Below are 15,228 nucleotides of genomic sequence, written 5' to 3' on the forward strand. Positions count from 1 at the left end.
ACAGGTCCTATCCTTAAATGACAAATTATTTCTCATTAAATATAAAAGTTAGTCAAAAGTGCAATTCTCCCTTTCATAGGAAATTTTGAGAACTTTCTTCATGAAATCAAATAATCAAACACATTTAATTCCATAAAGTGAAAATATTTCATTATAAAAATTAAATGAAACCGTAAAGTCAAAATGAGCCAGGTTAGAAGTTAAATGGTTCGATTTTTCCATTAAAAATCTGATGGAATAGATACATTTCTGCACAAATATTTTTAGGTAAAACAGCATTTTCCAAGGGGAGGTTTTGACGAGCTGCATTAATAACCAGCCACTTCCTCCAGTGACTGAACTGGTAAAGACCACCTCTCCCCCGCAACAACTGAGTCTGTTAGTAAACAGAGAGCATGAAACTGCTGAATTAAAAGCCGTATAAGCCATGATATGCTTGCTGTGCAATAAATCATTTTGCAAAATCCAACTCAGAACAAACCATAAAGACACATCTCAACAAAGTAATTACAACAACATCCAATTAGGTGAATAATCCAACAGGACTGAATAATAATTTGTGAAAGTATTTTTGAAGACGTCAATATATTTCTAAAACAAGGATGCTAGGCAAATTGATCCTTGACACCGAAAAGTAGTAAATACAAAGAAACAAAACAGATGTAAAAAAGAATAACAGATGTAAGACAGAATAGTAAAACAGATGAAAGAAAAAATACAAAGAAACAAAACAGATGTAAAACAGAATAGTACTCGAGTGACCAGTGGATTAGAGAACTAAATAGGCATTTAGAAATTAAAGTTCCATAATGTTTTAAAAGAAATAATGAGAGGTTTCAGCAGATATGAATTCATGGGCAGTGACGAGATCACTTCACCGCAAAGATTTCCAGCATATGCTCTTTCAAAGCTCTCACTGAAACACAACACTGCTCAAACTGAAAAGGAAATGCTGGCAATTAGGAACAGTTACTGAATGTGTTTATAGGCAGAAAATAGCAGAGGCACAATTGGCCACAAACTTGGAAGTCATCATACAGAGATCCCCATGGAAAAAACATTGCCTGTGCTGCAGAAAGTGATCATGGAATTGCAGAAGTATTCATTAGGCTGGGTGAAGAACGAGAGGGTAGAGAGTGTTCACCTATGAACAGCAAAATGCAGAACCGCAGGAAGCAGTGTTTGCGTGATTCAAGTAATAGCCATTTCCAGAAAGCAAGCAAAACAAAACAAATGTTGTATAATCTCAAGTGAGAAGCACAAAGTGACCCAACTTCACCAGATTTTGAGAGAGTAATTCCGAGTGAACGGCAGATACTCTTCACACATGTCGCCTTACAAGAGCTAAGCAGATAAAATTGCTGCATACAGCTGCAAGGGAAGCATGTTCTACAACTAAAAACCCACCATGCAACAGTAGGTTGGAAATGCCAAATATAAACTCACTCAGGTGTTTGTAATTTTACAAATGGTGCTAAACACCCTATTTTGACCATTCACTGTCACTCAGGATAAAGAGGGCAATTTGAACAGGAAGCCGAATGCCACCACACCAGCACCACAGGAAATTCCCAATTATCCTTAATTCAAGAATAGCACAGTGGACGACTCCTCACATTTTCTTCAACTGAGCTGTCACACAACAGCCGACTAAATAACGCTGTAACTTGAAACAGGTTCTTTAACTGTATTCACAGGCATAAACAAAAGGGGCTTCCTGGAGCCAGAGACGTGCAGTGCTGAGGAGTGCACCAGGGATCCCTGCTCATGTAAAACTGCTCCGTGTTTTGTTTGCCTTCAGCCTCGTTTCACTTAGGCAGAACCAAGGGGAATGAGCAGTAATTTCTGCAGCCCTTGGCACGGGTCTTTCAGTAGCTGCCGTTCAGCTGGGTTAGGAATTCGCTTTATTATTAACACCTGTTACTGGTGGGGACTTGCACAGAAGCTGAACAGGGCTGTGTTCAAGATACTAAAGCTTCAGGGATTCTTTCAAACTAAAATTGCAGTGGGATGCCCTACAGTGGTAATTCACAAATGCTGGAAGTTTGTCTGCACTGAAGGGTATAAATATGGATGAGAGATTTAAAGTGTCTATGTCTCATAAGCAAAATGAATGTAACTGCAGCTCTTAAAGCAAAATTTATAATCTAGCTCGACGAGACCTTATTAACTTTCAGTCTGCTAAACCTATTGGCTTTAAAACACAGTTACAAATTAAGCTGATACCAATAAAATGCATGGAGTTAAAACTAGTCTCATTAGAGACTAGTTTAATTTACCTACATTTAATAACTGGTTTTTTTAAATTTTATCATCATATTTCCAAAATTTTTTTCTCGACAGTTTTCTACTTTGGACCAAAATGACTTGATTCTTTACAAAGAGGAAAATGAGTAAACAATATATACAGATTACTGTCATAAAAGTCAAAATTTAAAGAAATTGGCTTTACTTCCTACTTTAAAAGGGTCTTCACAATCACTTTATGTGAAAGTAAGTGAAAGAGGAAAAAAATACTCATGGGGGGGAAAAAGGGAGAGACTTCATTCTTCATTTGTTCTTAAAATTTCCTTCTACACATGATCACTATGATTTTTCTCTCTCAGACAGGCATTCCAGTTAAATTTTGCAGCTTCTAGGTGAGTGCAGACATACCCATCTCTGCCTTGTTCATGGTTCAATTAATTGACAGAAGTTGTGCAGAGCTGATTTCTCCCTGATAAAGCACACACAGAGAAGCTAAGTCCTGCTGGAGGAGAGGTTACTCAATGCAGAGCAAGGAGGGGACCTACCAACACAGACAGACACATACAGAAACATCAAAAAAACACTGCTTACCAAGGCCAGCAACCTGCCATCCTCCTTCATAGCCAGAAAGCGATTTGCACTTACACCTTTGATTGACACCACTCCTCTTTCTTCTGCTTGAAGTTGCAGTTTGACTGCGAACAAAAAAGACAAAAGTCAATTTTCACGGCCAACGTGGCCCTTCAGCACTTGACAGTGAAGCCGACTGTTTCAAATCTACAACCAGAGAAAGCCTGAGCTTCAGCTTGCAGCGAAGATAGTAAACTTGCACACTCCACCCTTCTGATCCCATTTTTCAAAGAAAATGCTTATTACAACATAAGTAGCTATTGTCAAATTGGCAACAACGAGCGTGAGTTACTAGTCTACCTTCATTTCACAAAAAAGCAATTTAAAAATCCATAAAACTCCTTGAAGGACCACTTATAGCACAATCAGCTGCTCATAGAAAATGGGAATTTTTCATAGCTATTTTCTTACACAGATATTTCTTAGTATTTATAGAACAGCATTGGACATTGAATGCATGCAATTCTACACAGCTAGATTGTCAGAGGCATGAGTCTGGACTACGATTAAGACCATTCAGGACTGTATCGCTTGCTAAATGTTCTAGCAGTTCCCAACAGGAAAGTACCAATTAGTTTACATCATACATCCACCAAGTGATTAGAATAAACAAATAGAACTGCAGAAGCAAAGACACAAGAAGTGGTGTTACACAAATCAGGAACACGAAAAGCAAGTTTACTTCAATCAATTATTTAAGAAAATTAACAGTCATGTTTTTTTGAAAATCTATAAGGCCGTATCACACAGCTTTTAGCTACTGCCTGTGAATTAACACAAAGTCTAAACTGATTTTTCTAGCCACAAATCACATCCACTACTGTAGATTAACACACATATTCTCCCCTTTGCCCACGGCTTCTTTCAAGCTATGAGACAAAAGCGGCCTCTACCTAACTCCACAAGAGCTGTTTGCTATTTCTCTTTTCTTCCCTGATTATTCCAGCCATTGCATTCAGAACGAGACATGAATCGAGCCTTTAAGTAGTTATAACAGCGGAGCCAGGAAGTTGCACCTTTGGTGCATTTCAGCCTAACCTTACCAGGAGTATCTATGACACTGCACCTCAAAGTTCAGGTTTTTCAACCATTAGCTACACAGGATGGGGAATACTACAATACAAGAAATGACACCAAATACCATGGAAAAGTCCACCAGATACCTTCTACGTGACTTGGGTATTTGCAGCTCAAAAGAAATCTAAACACTCTGTTGGAACTGACATTTTCTGGAGGAGGAGGAGGAAAAAGAAGCAAAGTACATGTTGTCCTAAACCTCACAGAAGATCCTGTTCTATTCTGACCACTTTTAGAACATCTCCCTCTGAAAATGTAACTTTGATTATTTAAAACATCACTTTAAAAGGGGGAAAGGTCCCACACAGCAACTCAAGTGAGCTCTTTGGACTGCCTGCAGCTTGACATGTGGTCCTTTCTTCTCCCCCTCACAGAAAATACATGCCCATTCCCAGCAGCTCCACCCCACCAAGCCAGCTTGCACAGGCAGTACGATTCAACCTGATTTCTGCTAAAAACAAACACAACCATTTCAGTAACAGCAGAACACAAGAAATCGGACCTCCCCAGATCCCTGGTTTTCCTCTATTCTGGATGGCCATTGGTTCCAGTGAAACCTGTATATGCAAACCCGCTCACTTAAAGAGCCATTAGAAGCAAGCCCAGATGAATGCTGTTTCTCTGTGTAATACCATCCTTTCATCCACAGTTCCACTAAACAGGGATTTTTAAGAGCAACTGTATTTCTGTAACAGGAAGTAAGATCATTGCAACACTGGCAAGAGAAGTGAGGAACAGTTTAGAAACAGCTTCTCACCTTCTTGGGATGTATAAAGACCAAGAAGACTTTTGCCAAAGAACTGCAGCAGCTAAAGAAGGAACAAGCAGAATGTCGCAAGCTGGTACTGGTTATGTGTCCATCAGGTGTCCAAATGAAGGATATGACTCATCTGGTGCACGACTATCGGTGTTTCCAAAAATGGACTAGACTGGAACTTCTCCTTCCTTCTGCTTGCATCCCAGAAATCTTTCTGGGAATTAGTTAAAAACATTTTCTATTTGAACAGATTATACCGAGATCTGACCACGATAAAAGCCCAGCTAGAGGAATCAACAGCTGTGCTCCGTTCACTCAAAAGCACTCAGCCAAGGACTTGCATCAGTTTGTGGATGCCCATTTCTTTCTTTGAAGGGTTCACGAGAAACACATACCTGGTTCTATACAGTAAGGCTGGTATTACAGCATAGTGGGGAAAGCCTGATGGGCAATACTGGTGTACATCATCTCAGGCACGAGCTTCGTTCACCAACCTGCTTTTGGGGAGTATATAGTTTTTTCTCTTTAATGATGCAGTTTTAAAAAGCTTGACCTTTTAAGCCACCAGAATAAATGCCTGAAGTGACTGTAAATTTTGGAGCAGGAGCATCTCTTGAGGTTCAGAGGGACACTGCTGCTTATTTGGCTTTTTGTTGTGGGGAAAAAGAGATTTTTGCAATACAACTGAAAGCTTTCTTGGTTTACTTCTGTTGCTCCTAAAGACAGGACTGAAGAAACTCCAACAATAAGAATACACGAACATGAAATCTTTAGGATAATTGCTGCAAACCCTTTTTTAAGCATTAAAATTATTTCATCTGATTTCTCCCTAGATACAGGCAGACATCAGTAAGAGCTGCTCGTAAATCCACTAACTTGTACACACAACTGAAGCCACATTAACATAAATACTGCACTCTAAAGATAAAATGGTTTCTTATGAATTACGTGTCTGTTGCCATTTTGCACAAAGAAAATAAACCTCTCCTAATTCACTAATAACTTCAGACTTCCAAGGAATACAGAAACTTTTGTAGTCATAAAAAGTAAGGTGAAATGTTTAATTTCATCCCAGAATCCAGTATCCAAAACACAGCTCTCCCGAGTCACTAGGCCAAAATCAGACTCGGGAACAGCTTCTAAAACCTTCAGGGCAACTCCGTGCCCTCTGGGGAAGCAAGAACATGGAGAAGTGCTCTGGACAGGACTGGGGGAAATGGACTTTTGAGATGTGCCCGAGCATGCAGCTTTCACCGCACACTGAACAAGAAACAGCTGCGTGAAATAGCTGAAAAGGAATATTAATTACTGCAGCACGGAATTATTACGCTTCGTGACTTTCTCTTGACAAAAAAAGCACACCAACTCCTACAGCGTCATACCAGGCCAGAAGTTCAGATTCTGTAAAAACAAACTTGTAGCAAAGGTTTTTAAGGCCTGTAAAAATATTTGTATAGTTTGGAGAAGCTTGTGAAAAGCGTTACTCTTTAAAAAAGAAAAAAAAAAAAATCTTTTCCTGAAGCATTTGAAAAGCGCTGCAATACACTGAAAGCCCCAAAAGCAAAATCAGCTTTACTGGATTTTCCTCTCCAAGTCAAAAAACACACGAATAAACAGAGCGAGAGCAGTACTGTAAGTTTGCTGGGTTTCAGCATTATTTTATGGCTTTATTAACATAAGGTTAAGTATTTGCCACAGTGTTATGTTGATCTGGAGATGCCAAGATATAATCCAGCCTTACTGATCAAACACATTTTGACCATGCAGCCATCCCCAGAAGCAACAATTTTAGGTTTAGCACAATGCAACTTGGTACCATCAGTCATAAGGGAAATGTAACACTTGACACCAATGATCCGTACCTTTTGCAGCCTTTAGGTCACCAATAGCAATAGTTCAGGCACGGGTCATCACTTCAGATCTGCCCGTAATATTTGTTTTCGGCATACCTGAACCTCAAAACCTGATCCGTGAAAGTAAACTAATTAAGGAGTCTGTAATCCAAAAAAAGTAGCACAGATTGTTGTGAAACACCTAATTAACGAACTGAGGGCCAAAAAGGCACATTTTCTCAGTTATTCTGGCAGTGCTTTGGGAGGGCCCCCTCCAGCACAGCAGTAAGTTACGGCACTGTTCACATTCGTAGCGTGCCCTTGAATTTGTGATGAACGCCGAGCGCGAGGCTATGGTCGATGCCTGCTGGGTTGGTGACAACAGAGAATCGGCACACTGAGCAAACATCTTGACTGAGGCTAAATCATCACAAAGTTATGAAATAAAAAACATTCTATCCCAATTATAACCTACACGACCTTCAGGCACTGACAACTAAAAAGGACTCAGTAAATTTACTACTACTATTAAGACTTTCTTTTGTATCTCTTCATAATAAGCCCAAGGATGATCATGTTCCCTTTTTCTGCCAAGTAAGAAGAAATGAAGTGCAAGACAAACAAATTTAATTTCACGCCAGGGTAGAAACTCTGAGGAAGAAGGATAAAGTTCTACCTTCGGGAAGATGTAAAAACACTTATAAAACATGAATGGAATAAAGTAAAGACACTGAACTATACTATAGTTCAGGAGATGGATTTAAAACCTTTCTCTGACATGAACTTCTAATACTGTAAGATAAAATTATAAAAGTATCCTAAATAAAACTCTCCTTTGAGCCATTTCCCTGTTCCTGTATTCAGCACAATCACAAGCTTGTTACCTGAACAAATGAATCTGTTAACAAAAGGCAATTTATGGCTATAACAACACGGGCCACGATACTGCAGTGAAGATTTTCCCAGAAGAAAATATACCAAGCCCAGAGAAGCCACTGTACAGCCCTCTGAAAAGCTGTATAGTTAAAAGCACTAAACCAGATGTGGCATCGTAGGACAGAAAAAGAACAAGCTGTGTAAAGACAGAATTCTCAAACCAAAATTAAATTGATCAATAGGTATTTACAGTATGCAGGACTGAAGGCATTAAACAAATTTTTAATCAGAAGATGATTGCTTAAAAGCTACCTGGCTTAAAAGCAAGAAATGCATATAATGTTCCAATTATAGGGAAAAGACACACATATCTGACAGCACACCATGAGCAAATCTCTCCGTGCTCACCCTGCCCGTGACATCAGGAGATCACATCGCACTCTTCTCCTTGGAACCACATTTTCCAATTCCTCTGTGCCATAATGAACGCGGGAGTGAAGTACCACGAGCTGTGCCACGGCCCTTCCTCAGGTAACTCACCCCCACAGCAGCATCACCATTCCTCAGGTAAGACCATAAAACTTGAGTGTTCAGCACAGGAAAAACATGCAAAGGTACAAATCAGAAATTTTTAATTATGGCTCCACATATTTTCTTTTTTTAGTCATTCTGTTATGATGAGTTTTTCCTCAAGTTTTGCAAAAGGATCCCCATTAAAAAAAAAAAAAAAAAAAAAATCACAAGCTGTTCATCGTGAACTGCAAATGAACTGCAAAATGCTTTCCACGGGTAGTCTCCATCCAAGTCCTGTCTCCAGCTGCTGAGGGCGGTGCATCCCATTTCCAGAACATGGGAATTCTGCATCTTACAGCGGCCTCCCTGAGAGAGCTCACTGAGCCCCAGCTCTTCCACCGGGATCCACAGCAACCTCTGCATCTCAACGCAGCAGTTGAAACAGAGAATATCAATGGCTTGTCAACGGTTTTTCACAGCAAGGTCGGTGAACCATAGCTGAGGCAAAATAAAGGCAGGCTAAATCCTGTGAGAATTTTGACAGGACATGCAAAAGGAGCCCTAACTCAGCACCTAGTTGTCTGACATTGTTAGAGCTATCGTTAAAGACTGATACATACATATATATATATATATATATATATATACACACACACAGCCTTCTAAAGCTGTAAGGGTAATCTAATACTCAGAATATCCAGATTTTATTTTACAGTCATATGACTTCTTGCTTACAATACCATCTACATCTCTATATGGGAGATTATCCAAACAGCAACACTTACTTAAGGAGATGACCATTAACTAGGAAAACACATCACTTTGGATGTAGCCCGAGTGAACCTACTATACCTTCCAGTAGTATACAAAAAAGAATAGAGGGGGGACATTTTTTCTTCACAGTACATAGAGGCTGTGTTAAGAACACGTATTCGCTGATGTTTTGGCTGAAGAACAATACGAGCTACAGCCTAACCTGAATTTCCACTGCAACCAGTGTAGTTTGTGGCATTAAAGGATTTTGTGCCACACTGCAATGTGCACCAAAATGCCTGACAGAGAGTTTTCCCCACCTCCCACTACACACAGCCCCTCCTGGACAAATACAGCTGTTCTGTATATATACACACAAATGAGCATACAAGATGAACCTGGGCTTTTCTGCCAGCTTCCTTTCCATTCGCACAGGAAATCTGCAGGGGCACTCTTGCCAACACTGACACTCAGGCAGAGAGCTTCCTACCAGCATCTGAAAGGCTGAATGACTATAAACAGTCATTTTTGTTTTAAGACAATTTACAGAAGATCAAACCCCTTCAAAACAGCTCCCTGACTGAAGAGAGTCCAGCGAAGGGCTACAAAGATGATCAGAGGACTGGAGCATCTCTCCTATGAGGAGAGGCTGAGAGAGCTGCGTCTCTTCAGCTTGGAGAAGAGAAGACTGAGAGGGGATCTTATCAACACTTACAAATACCTTAGGGGTGGGTGTCAAGAGGAGGGGGGCAGAATCTTCTCAGTGGTGCCCAGTGACAGGACAAGGGGCAATGGGCACAAGCTGAAACATGGGAAGTTCCATCTGAGTATGAGGAAAAGCTTCTTTACTTCGAGGGTGACAGAGCACTGGGACAGGCTGCCCAGGGAGGGTGTGGAGTCTCCTGTCAAGATATTCAAAACCCGCCTGGACGCGACCCTGTGCAACGTGCTCTGGGTGACCCTGCTTTGGCAGGGGGTTGGACTAGATGATCTCCAGAGGTCCCTTCCAACTCTTAACCACTCTGTGATTCTGTGATGTATACATTACATAGGTTCAAAAGTTGGAAGTTGGGTTTTTTTTTTACATCATGTCCTGATCCTGTGACACATTAAACACAGAAAAACACGACCATTTTGATTTGTTCCTCCCCTGCAGCCAGCAGAGCTCTGCAGGAATGGATTTCTGCATGCGTTCATGTCATTAGTGGATTGCAGATGTAAAATTATAGTTACATATACACAACTACCCCTCGTATGGTCAGGATAGATCTACAAGTTGCAAGTTAAACTAGTCAGCATATTTGAGAGAGAGTTACAAATGGGCATTTATTTCACAATTTAAAGAGACTTTTCTAAGAACATGGAAGCTGAAAAGTGGTATTTAATAGCATTGTGGTTGGCAGGGTTTCAGAACTCTGTTATGAACTGGATCTTCCCCATCTTTTCTTGAAGAGCTCAAAAAAGTGTTTCCAATGTTTTGGATACACGAGTGGAGAAAAGAATTTTATGGACAAGTAGCACAACAGGGACAGAAAAGACGCTAGCAAATGCGGAGAATACAGAAAACGTGCACATTTCCCAAAACTTCTTTTATTGCCCTGAGTGCTAGAACTAAAACATTACATGTACAATGAAAACTCCGAAGTCCTTTTACAGCTCTCCCAACCCAGCAAAGCTTTTGTAATGGTCCAGACCAAATAATACTGCACTAACTTAAATGGTCCCAAATGGTTTCATTGCTCTACATCATAAAGGGTTCAGCCAAAAAACTCCTTCAAAATTGGTTTATTTAGAAGATCTTGGCAAACTCTAGCCACTTAATACTTTAGAAAAAGAGAGCTGCACATTTTGGAAGTTACTCGCTGCTGAGCTCGTACTAACTTTCTCACACACTCCCGGTTGGACACGCGTTGGCAGCCGCAGAGGAGCAGTGCCGCCAGCCTCCTGCATCCCAAGCCCTTTTCTGGGGCAATCAGCATGTGCAAAGCCATGTCCCGTTATTTTACTCATAGCAGCTGCATTGGCTGAGATGTTCTGGGGCAGGAATATGCCACAGTATCACGCAGGAAGAGAGAAAGCAAAGGTCATAGTGGGGAAAGAAAGGGACAGAAACACGTTAGAAAAAAATAAAAGGCAGAGACGTAAAGAGCAAGCAGCAGTGAAGAAGGAGTGGGATAAGTGTACAGAAGATGAGGGTGCTGTACTGGAGCATGAGGCAAACTCCCACACCTCAAGTAGGTGGAATCTGAGATGTATTAGCCAAATGGATTCATAGTATCCCCATTTTCCTACTCTCCCATAAGGAAATGGGAAATCTAACCACTACACTAGAGAAACCCCAAAGTAAAAACCAACCATGATCTCCTGGCTTTGAACACACTTGCACAGCAAATAAAGGTATGATTAAAGCCTAAGCTGTACTTCCACTGTAATCTACCTAGCAAAGATCCCTACAAACACACTTCAGTGCAGACTAAAACCATAAGTACCCAGCCACGGTCTCAGAATCACACAAAGTTCAGGTCAGAAGGACCCCACCTAGTCCAGCCTCCTGCTCAAGGGTCTCCATCACTCCATAGTCTAAACCCTGCTGCCACATTTTCATTACTGTCAACTGTACATGCAAGCGAAACCAGAGCTCACAAGGGTTCACCGATGTTTCCTGCAGTCACACGTCTCACTGCTGTACGGCACAACCACAGTGCCCCACGCACACGTACATGTGCACAGGCTGCTTTCATGCTCTGCAGAGTTTTCCCACCACACCAAAATACTGCTCCCAGGGCAGGACCACACAAGCTGGATATCTACTTGCAGTACCTCCACCCTTCCCTGGAGGACCCCAAATGCCACCCTCAATACCCTAAGACAAGATGCCAGCATCATTACACCCCCTACCATCTGCGCATGCAGCTCTTGGCTGCTCTGCCTCTCACTTGAACAGCTTTCTTAAGGCAGTAGGAAAGAGAAGCCCTTTTCGTGACTGTAACATCACTATTAACGCCCTCCAACAATGTGATGTGAAATATAACATTTTACCTAGAGGGCTCTGGGTCCAAAACCATTGATCAGCCAATGCTCCAAGAGATTATTTGCAGTTTGTGAACTTCTCAACAGCAAACACATGCCTTACCCAGATACTGCAACTAACAGAGCAGCTTATGGACCCTGGAAAGAGAGGAGGAATCTGATACTATTTCAGCCCTCATTTTCACTAATATATAGCCGCTTTATTTGAACTAAAAACATCATTAGCAAAACACCTCTCACTTAGTTTACAAGAAGGGAGAGTTTATGTACCCCCTGAAAAATCCCAGGCTGCACGTCTCTGGATCAATGACCAGCGTTACTACAGTCTCTGCTGTGGAAAAGCTAAACCCAAGCCAAAGGCTCAGGGCCCATCTCCAACATATTTGCAGAGGCCCTGTAAGGAAAATCCTTCCATGAGGCCCCCGAATGACACTGCGGTGAAGCTATTGCGCCAGCTCCCCATCACTCGTCCTTCTGCACCTCCGTGCCCACAGGAAAGAACAAAGCAGCAACTATTTTGCGGTCTCACTGCTACAGAGGTGGATCACCTCTGGAGGGAATAAGTATCAGAAATGCAAGGAAGTTCATAAAAAAGCAGGGGAGGAAATAAGAATCAACAACGCTTCGCTAACTGCAACACCCTGCGACCCAGCTCCCACTCCCGAATACTCTACGGCTGAAGCTGGCCGATTCCTTCATGCTCAGGGGCAACGTCTATTCCCAGCCAGGTGTCCAAGCAACACACAGAGTCGGGCATGCTTGCTCCACACCTAACATAACAAACCCTCCCAAACCCAAGGGCTGCTTCATCAAAGATACGCATGCATATACACACACACACAGATTAATACCCCCATTTTGACATTTCTAGAGCCAAAGCCGCCTGCTGGGTCAGATCCAAACCCCAGCCCGTGAGCTGGTGATGCCTACTCTGACTTATCTCCAGGAATTAGAAATATCTTTGGCTCTCTTTCTCCCACAGAGTCTCTGACACTTTTTGATGTCTCTTTCTCAGAGACATATTAAGCATATTAACATCTTCTGCTAACTGATAAGCTTTGCGTTGACATACGAGGCAACCCCAGTCTTGAGACTGCAAACACAAAAACAACTCTTTGCTCGCTTTCATAGGCCTGTTGTAAAACAACTGTGCCGTTGCCAGAGTTGCTGCGTACACGCTGCCTAAAACCTGCAACACGTGTGTGGGGGAGAAAGGAGAAACAGATATGAAAAACAGCAGGCAAATCTCTGCAGAAGAGGTGGTCTTTAAATAAACAAAAACCACAGAACAGCAACAAAAATGATCAAGCAAATGAAGTGTCACTCTGAGAAACAGTGAGTCACCCTCCCGTACAAAGGCACATTTCTTTGCTTTTGCATGACAACATTGTAAGTGTATCTTTTTCCTTTTTGCCAGCCAGAGGCATAAAACCGCTCACAGACAGACCTACAGTCTTTAAAATGTAAACATCTACAACAAAAATATACACTTCTGAAATATCAACACTTCAAAAAGTTCCGGTTGCACTTAAGAGTAAATCCAAGGCTTTGAACAGAATAATAACTTGTTTAAATATCAACCCACTAACCTAGTCTGCCACATACCATGGACATCTGCAAATTTTAAGAGTTTTCATCTTTTTAAGTAGTACAAATACTGAATACAATGAAAATTATTTCCCTATTCAGGTTCTCCATCTATCCTCACTCAAGTCCTACAATATCCAACTCCACCTAACATATACCTATTGTACTAGGAATTCTCCCCAGGAAACACTGATTACCAAATACACAGCATCCTCAAATGCTCCCTATAAATTTCATATAAAGGACAGTAAAGTCATCCTGCAGAAGAACAATTTCAGAATAATGTGACATACAACATTTGTGGCAAGTCTGGCTTAGTGCTCCTTGCCTACGTGCCCATGTGTAAAACACGCACAATTCCATTTCTCCATTTCACACAGCTTGTATAAACTGGTTGATCAAAGTTCATCCAGTCCTTGAAGAGTTAAAAGCACTGGAGTTTCTGTATTCTGCTTCCAAAACACAACTTGGGTATTTTGTGCTGCTGAGTAAAGTGAACAGCGATTGCTTGGCATTACGTTAAGGATTTCAAACGCCAGACACTGCAAGTGCACCATCGTATACAATTCTTCTGAACACCTAGCTGCCACAGTGTGTGCGGTCTCCTTGTCATGGCAGGTGAGCTGACTGCGTCATTTACAGTCAAGAGGGCAAAACCAAGCAGAAAAAAAATTACTAACTTTACCAGAGAAAAACTTCCTTCTTTACTGGGTTCAGGTAATAAAGCCCAGTCTCCAGGTTACCCGATACCTTTACCCCAAATTATTGATTTAGAACAATGTTTGAGGGTTTCCTTATTAAAAAAATGAATGCATGTTCACACATGTTTTCTAGGCCGTTTCCCAAAGAGCTTTTCTTAATGAGCGTAAAGTAATCCATCATGTTTCTTTCAACTGCCTTCACTTCATTTAGTATTCACTGAAGTAAATCACAGAATAACCACTTTCAGTTGTTCAGCTTTAAATCAAAGCTGATGCAAGTGTTTAGCCAACATAAGGATGCCATTTACTAATATCAGAAGACACATATAGAACTTGCAGAATTTCAGCTCGTTTCCCGTGCATTCACTAATCTCTTGGTAACTATGACCTAAACATACATAAAAACAGGGACCACCTGAGACAAGCCCAAGAATGTCACTTCAGAAGACAGAGAAGGTAAAACTGTATCATTTTTAAAAGGTATTTTTAGTGCTGCTTCTTCACATGTAACTCACACAACGGCTATTCAGTAGTACATAGTATTTTAGGGCTGTAACTGATGTCAGAGCAGTGGATAACAGATTCGATGAGATGAAAGGAAAAGGCTGCCAGAGCCGTCGTAAGAAACTGCCAACCCAAAGGCACAATAAGCCTTATCGTCAAAGACAGAAAGGAAAAGCTGGAAACGTCGAGAAGAATTAGTAAATTGGATTTCAAGAGAGTCTGAAGCACAGTGGTGAAAGAGGAACTGTGTGAGGCACCCAGGGTGCCAGGGAGATGGCACAGCTGACAGGAGTAGGAAGAAATAAGGAGCTCATAAGGAGGAGTTCCTATTAATTAAGTTGCCCTTTAGAGTTGATTGCTCTTAATCTGGCCAAAAGGTTAAGCAACAGTGACTATATTGGTTTTGCATTTCTCTGATCTCCAATACCAATGAAATTCAATTAACAACTGAGTCTTTAGTAAGTATTTTTGCAAGAAGTCAACAAAAAACCCAATCCAAGTACACATGCACACACAGTGTTCCACTGGTGCCTGTCCATCTGCAAGGACAATGCAAAGACAACATGAAGCCCAGAGACTTACTTTATCCTCCATCTATTTTATCCTCTTCCATCAAGCTGTGTACCCACCCTGTACTGACATTGAAATAATGCATCCACGGGGGAACAGCATGAGCTGCAATGAAGGACAACAGCTGGCAATCACTGCTGACCCACAACAG

General features: G+C 41.3%; 1 protein-coding gene across 1 annotated transcript in view; it reads right to left on the reverse strand.

Moving 5' to 3' along the window:
- Positions 1–15,228, reverse strand: part of FGF2 (fibroblast growth factor 2) — a 35,895-nt gene that overhangs the window by 9,377 nt on the left and 11,290 nt on the right. The window contains 1 exon segment of the mRNA XM_068402794.1: positions 2,839–2,942. Within this exon segment, the coding sequence (XP_068258895.1) occupies positions 2,839–2,942 (104 nt within the window).

The sequence above is a fragment of the Nyctibius grandis genome, chromosome 6 (assembly GCF_013368605.1).
Source record: "Nyctibius grandis isolate bNycGra1 chromosome 6, bNycGra1.pri, whole genome shotgun sequence".
NCBI lineage: Eukaryota > Metazoa > Chordata > Aves > Nyctibiiformes > Nyctibiidae > Nyctibius > Nyctibius grandis.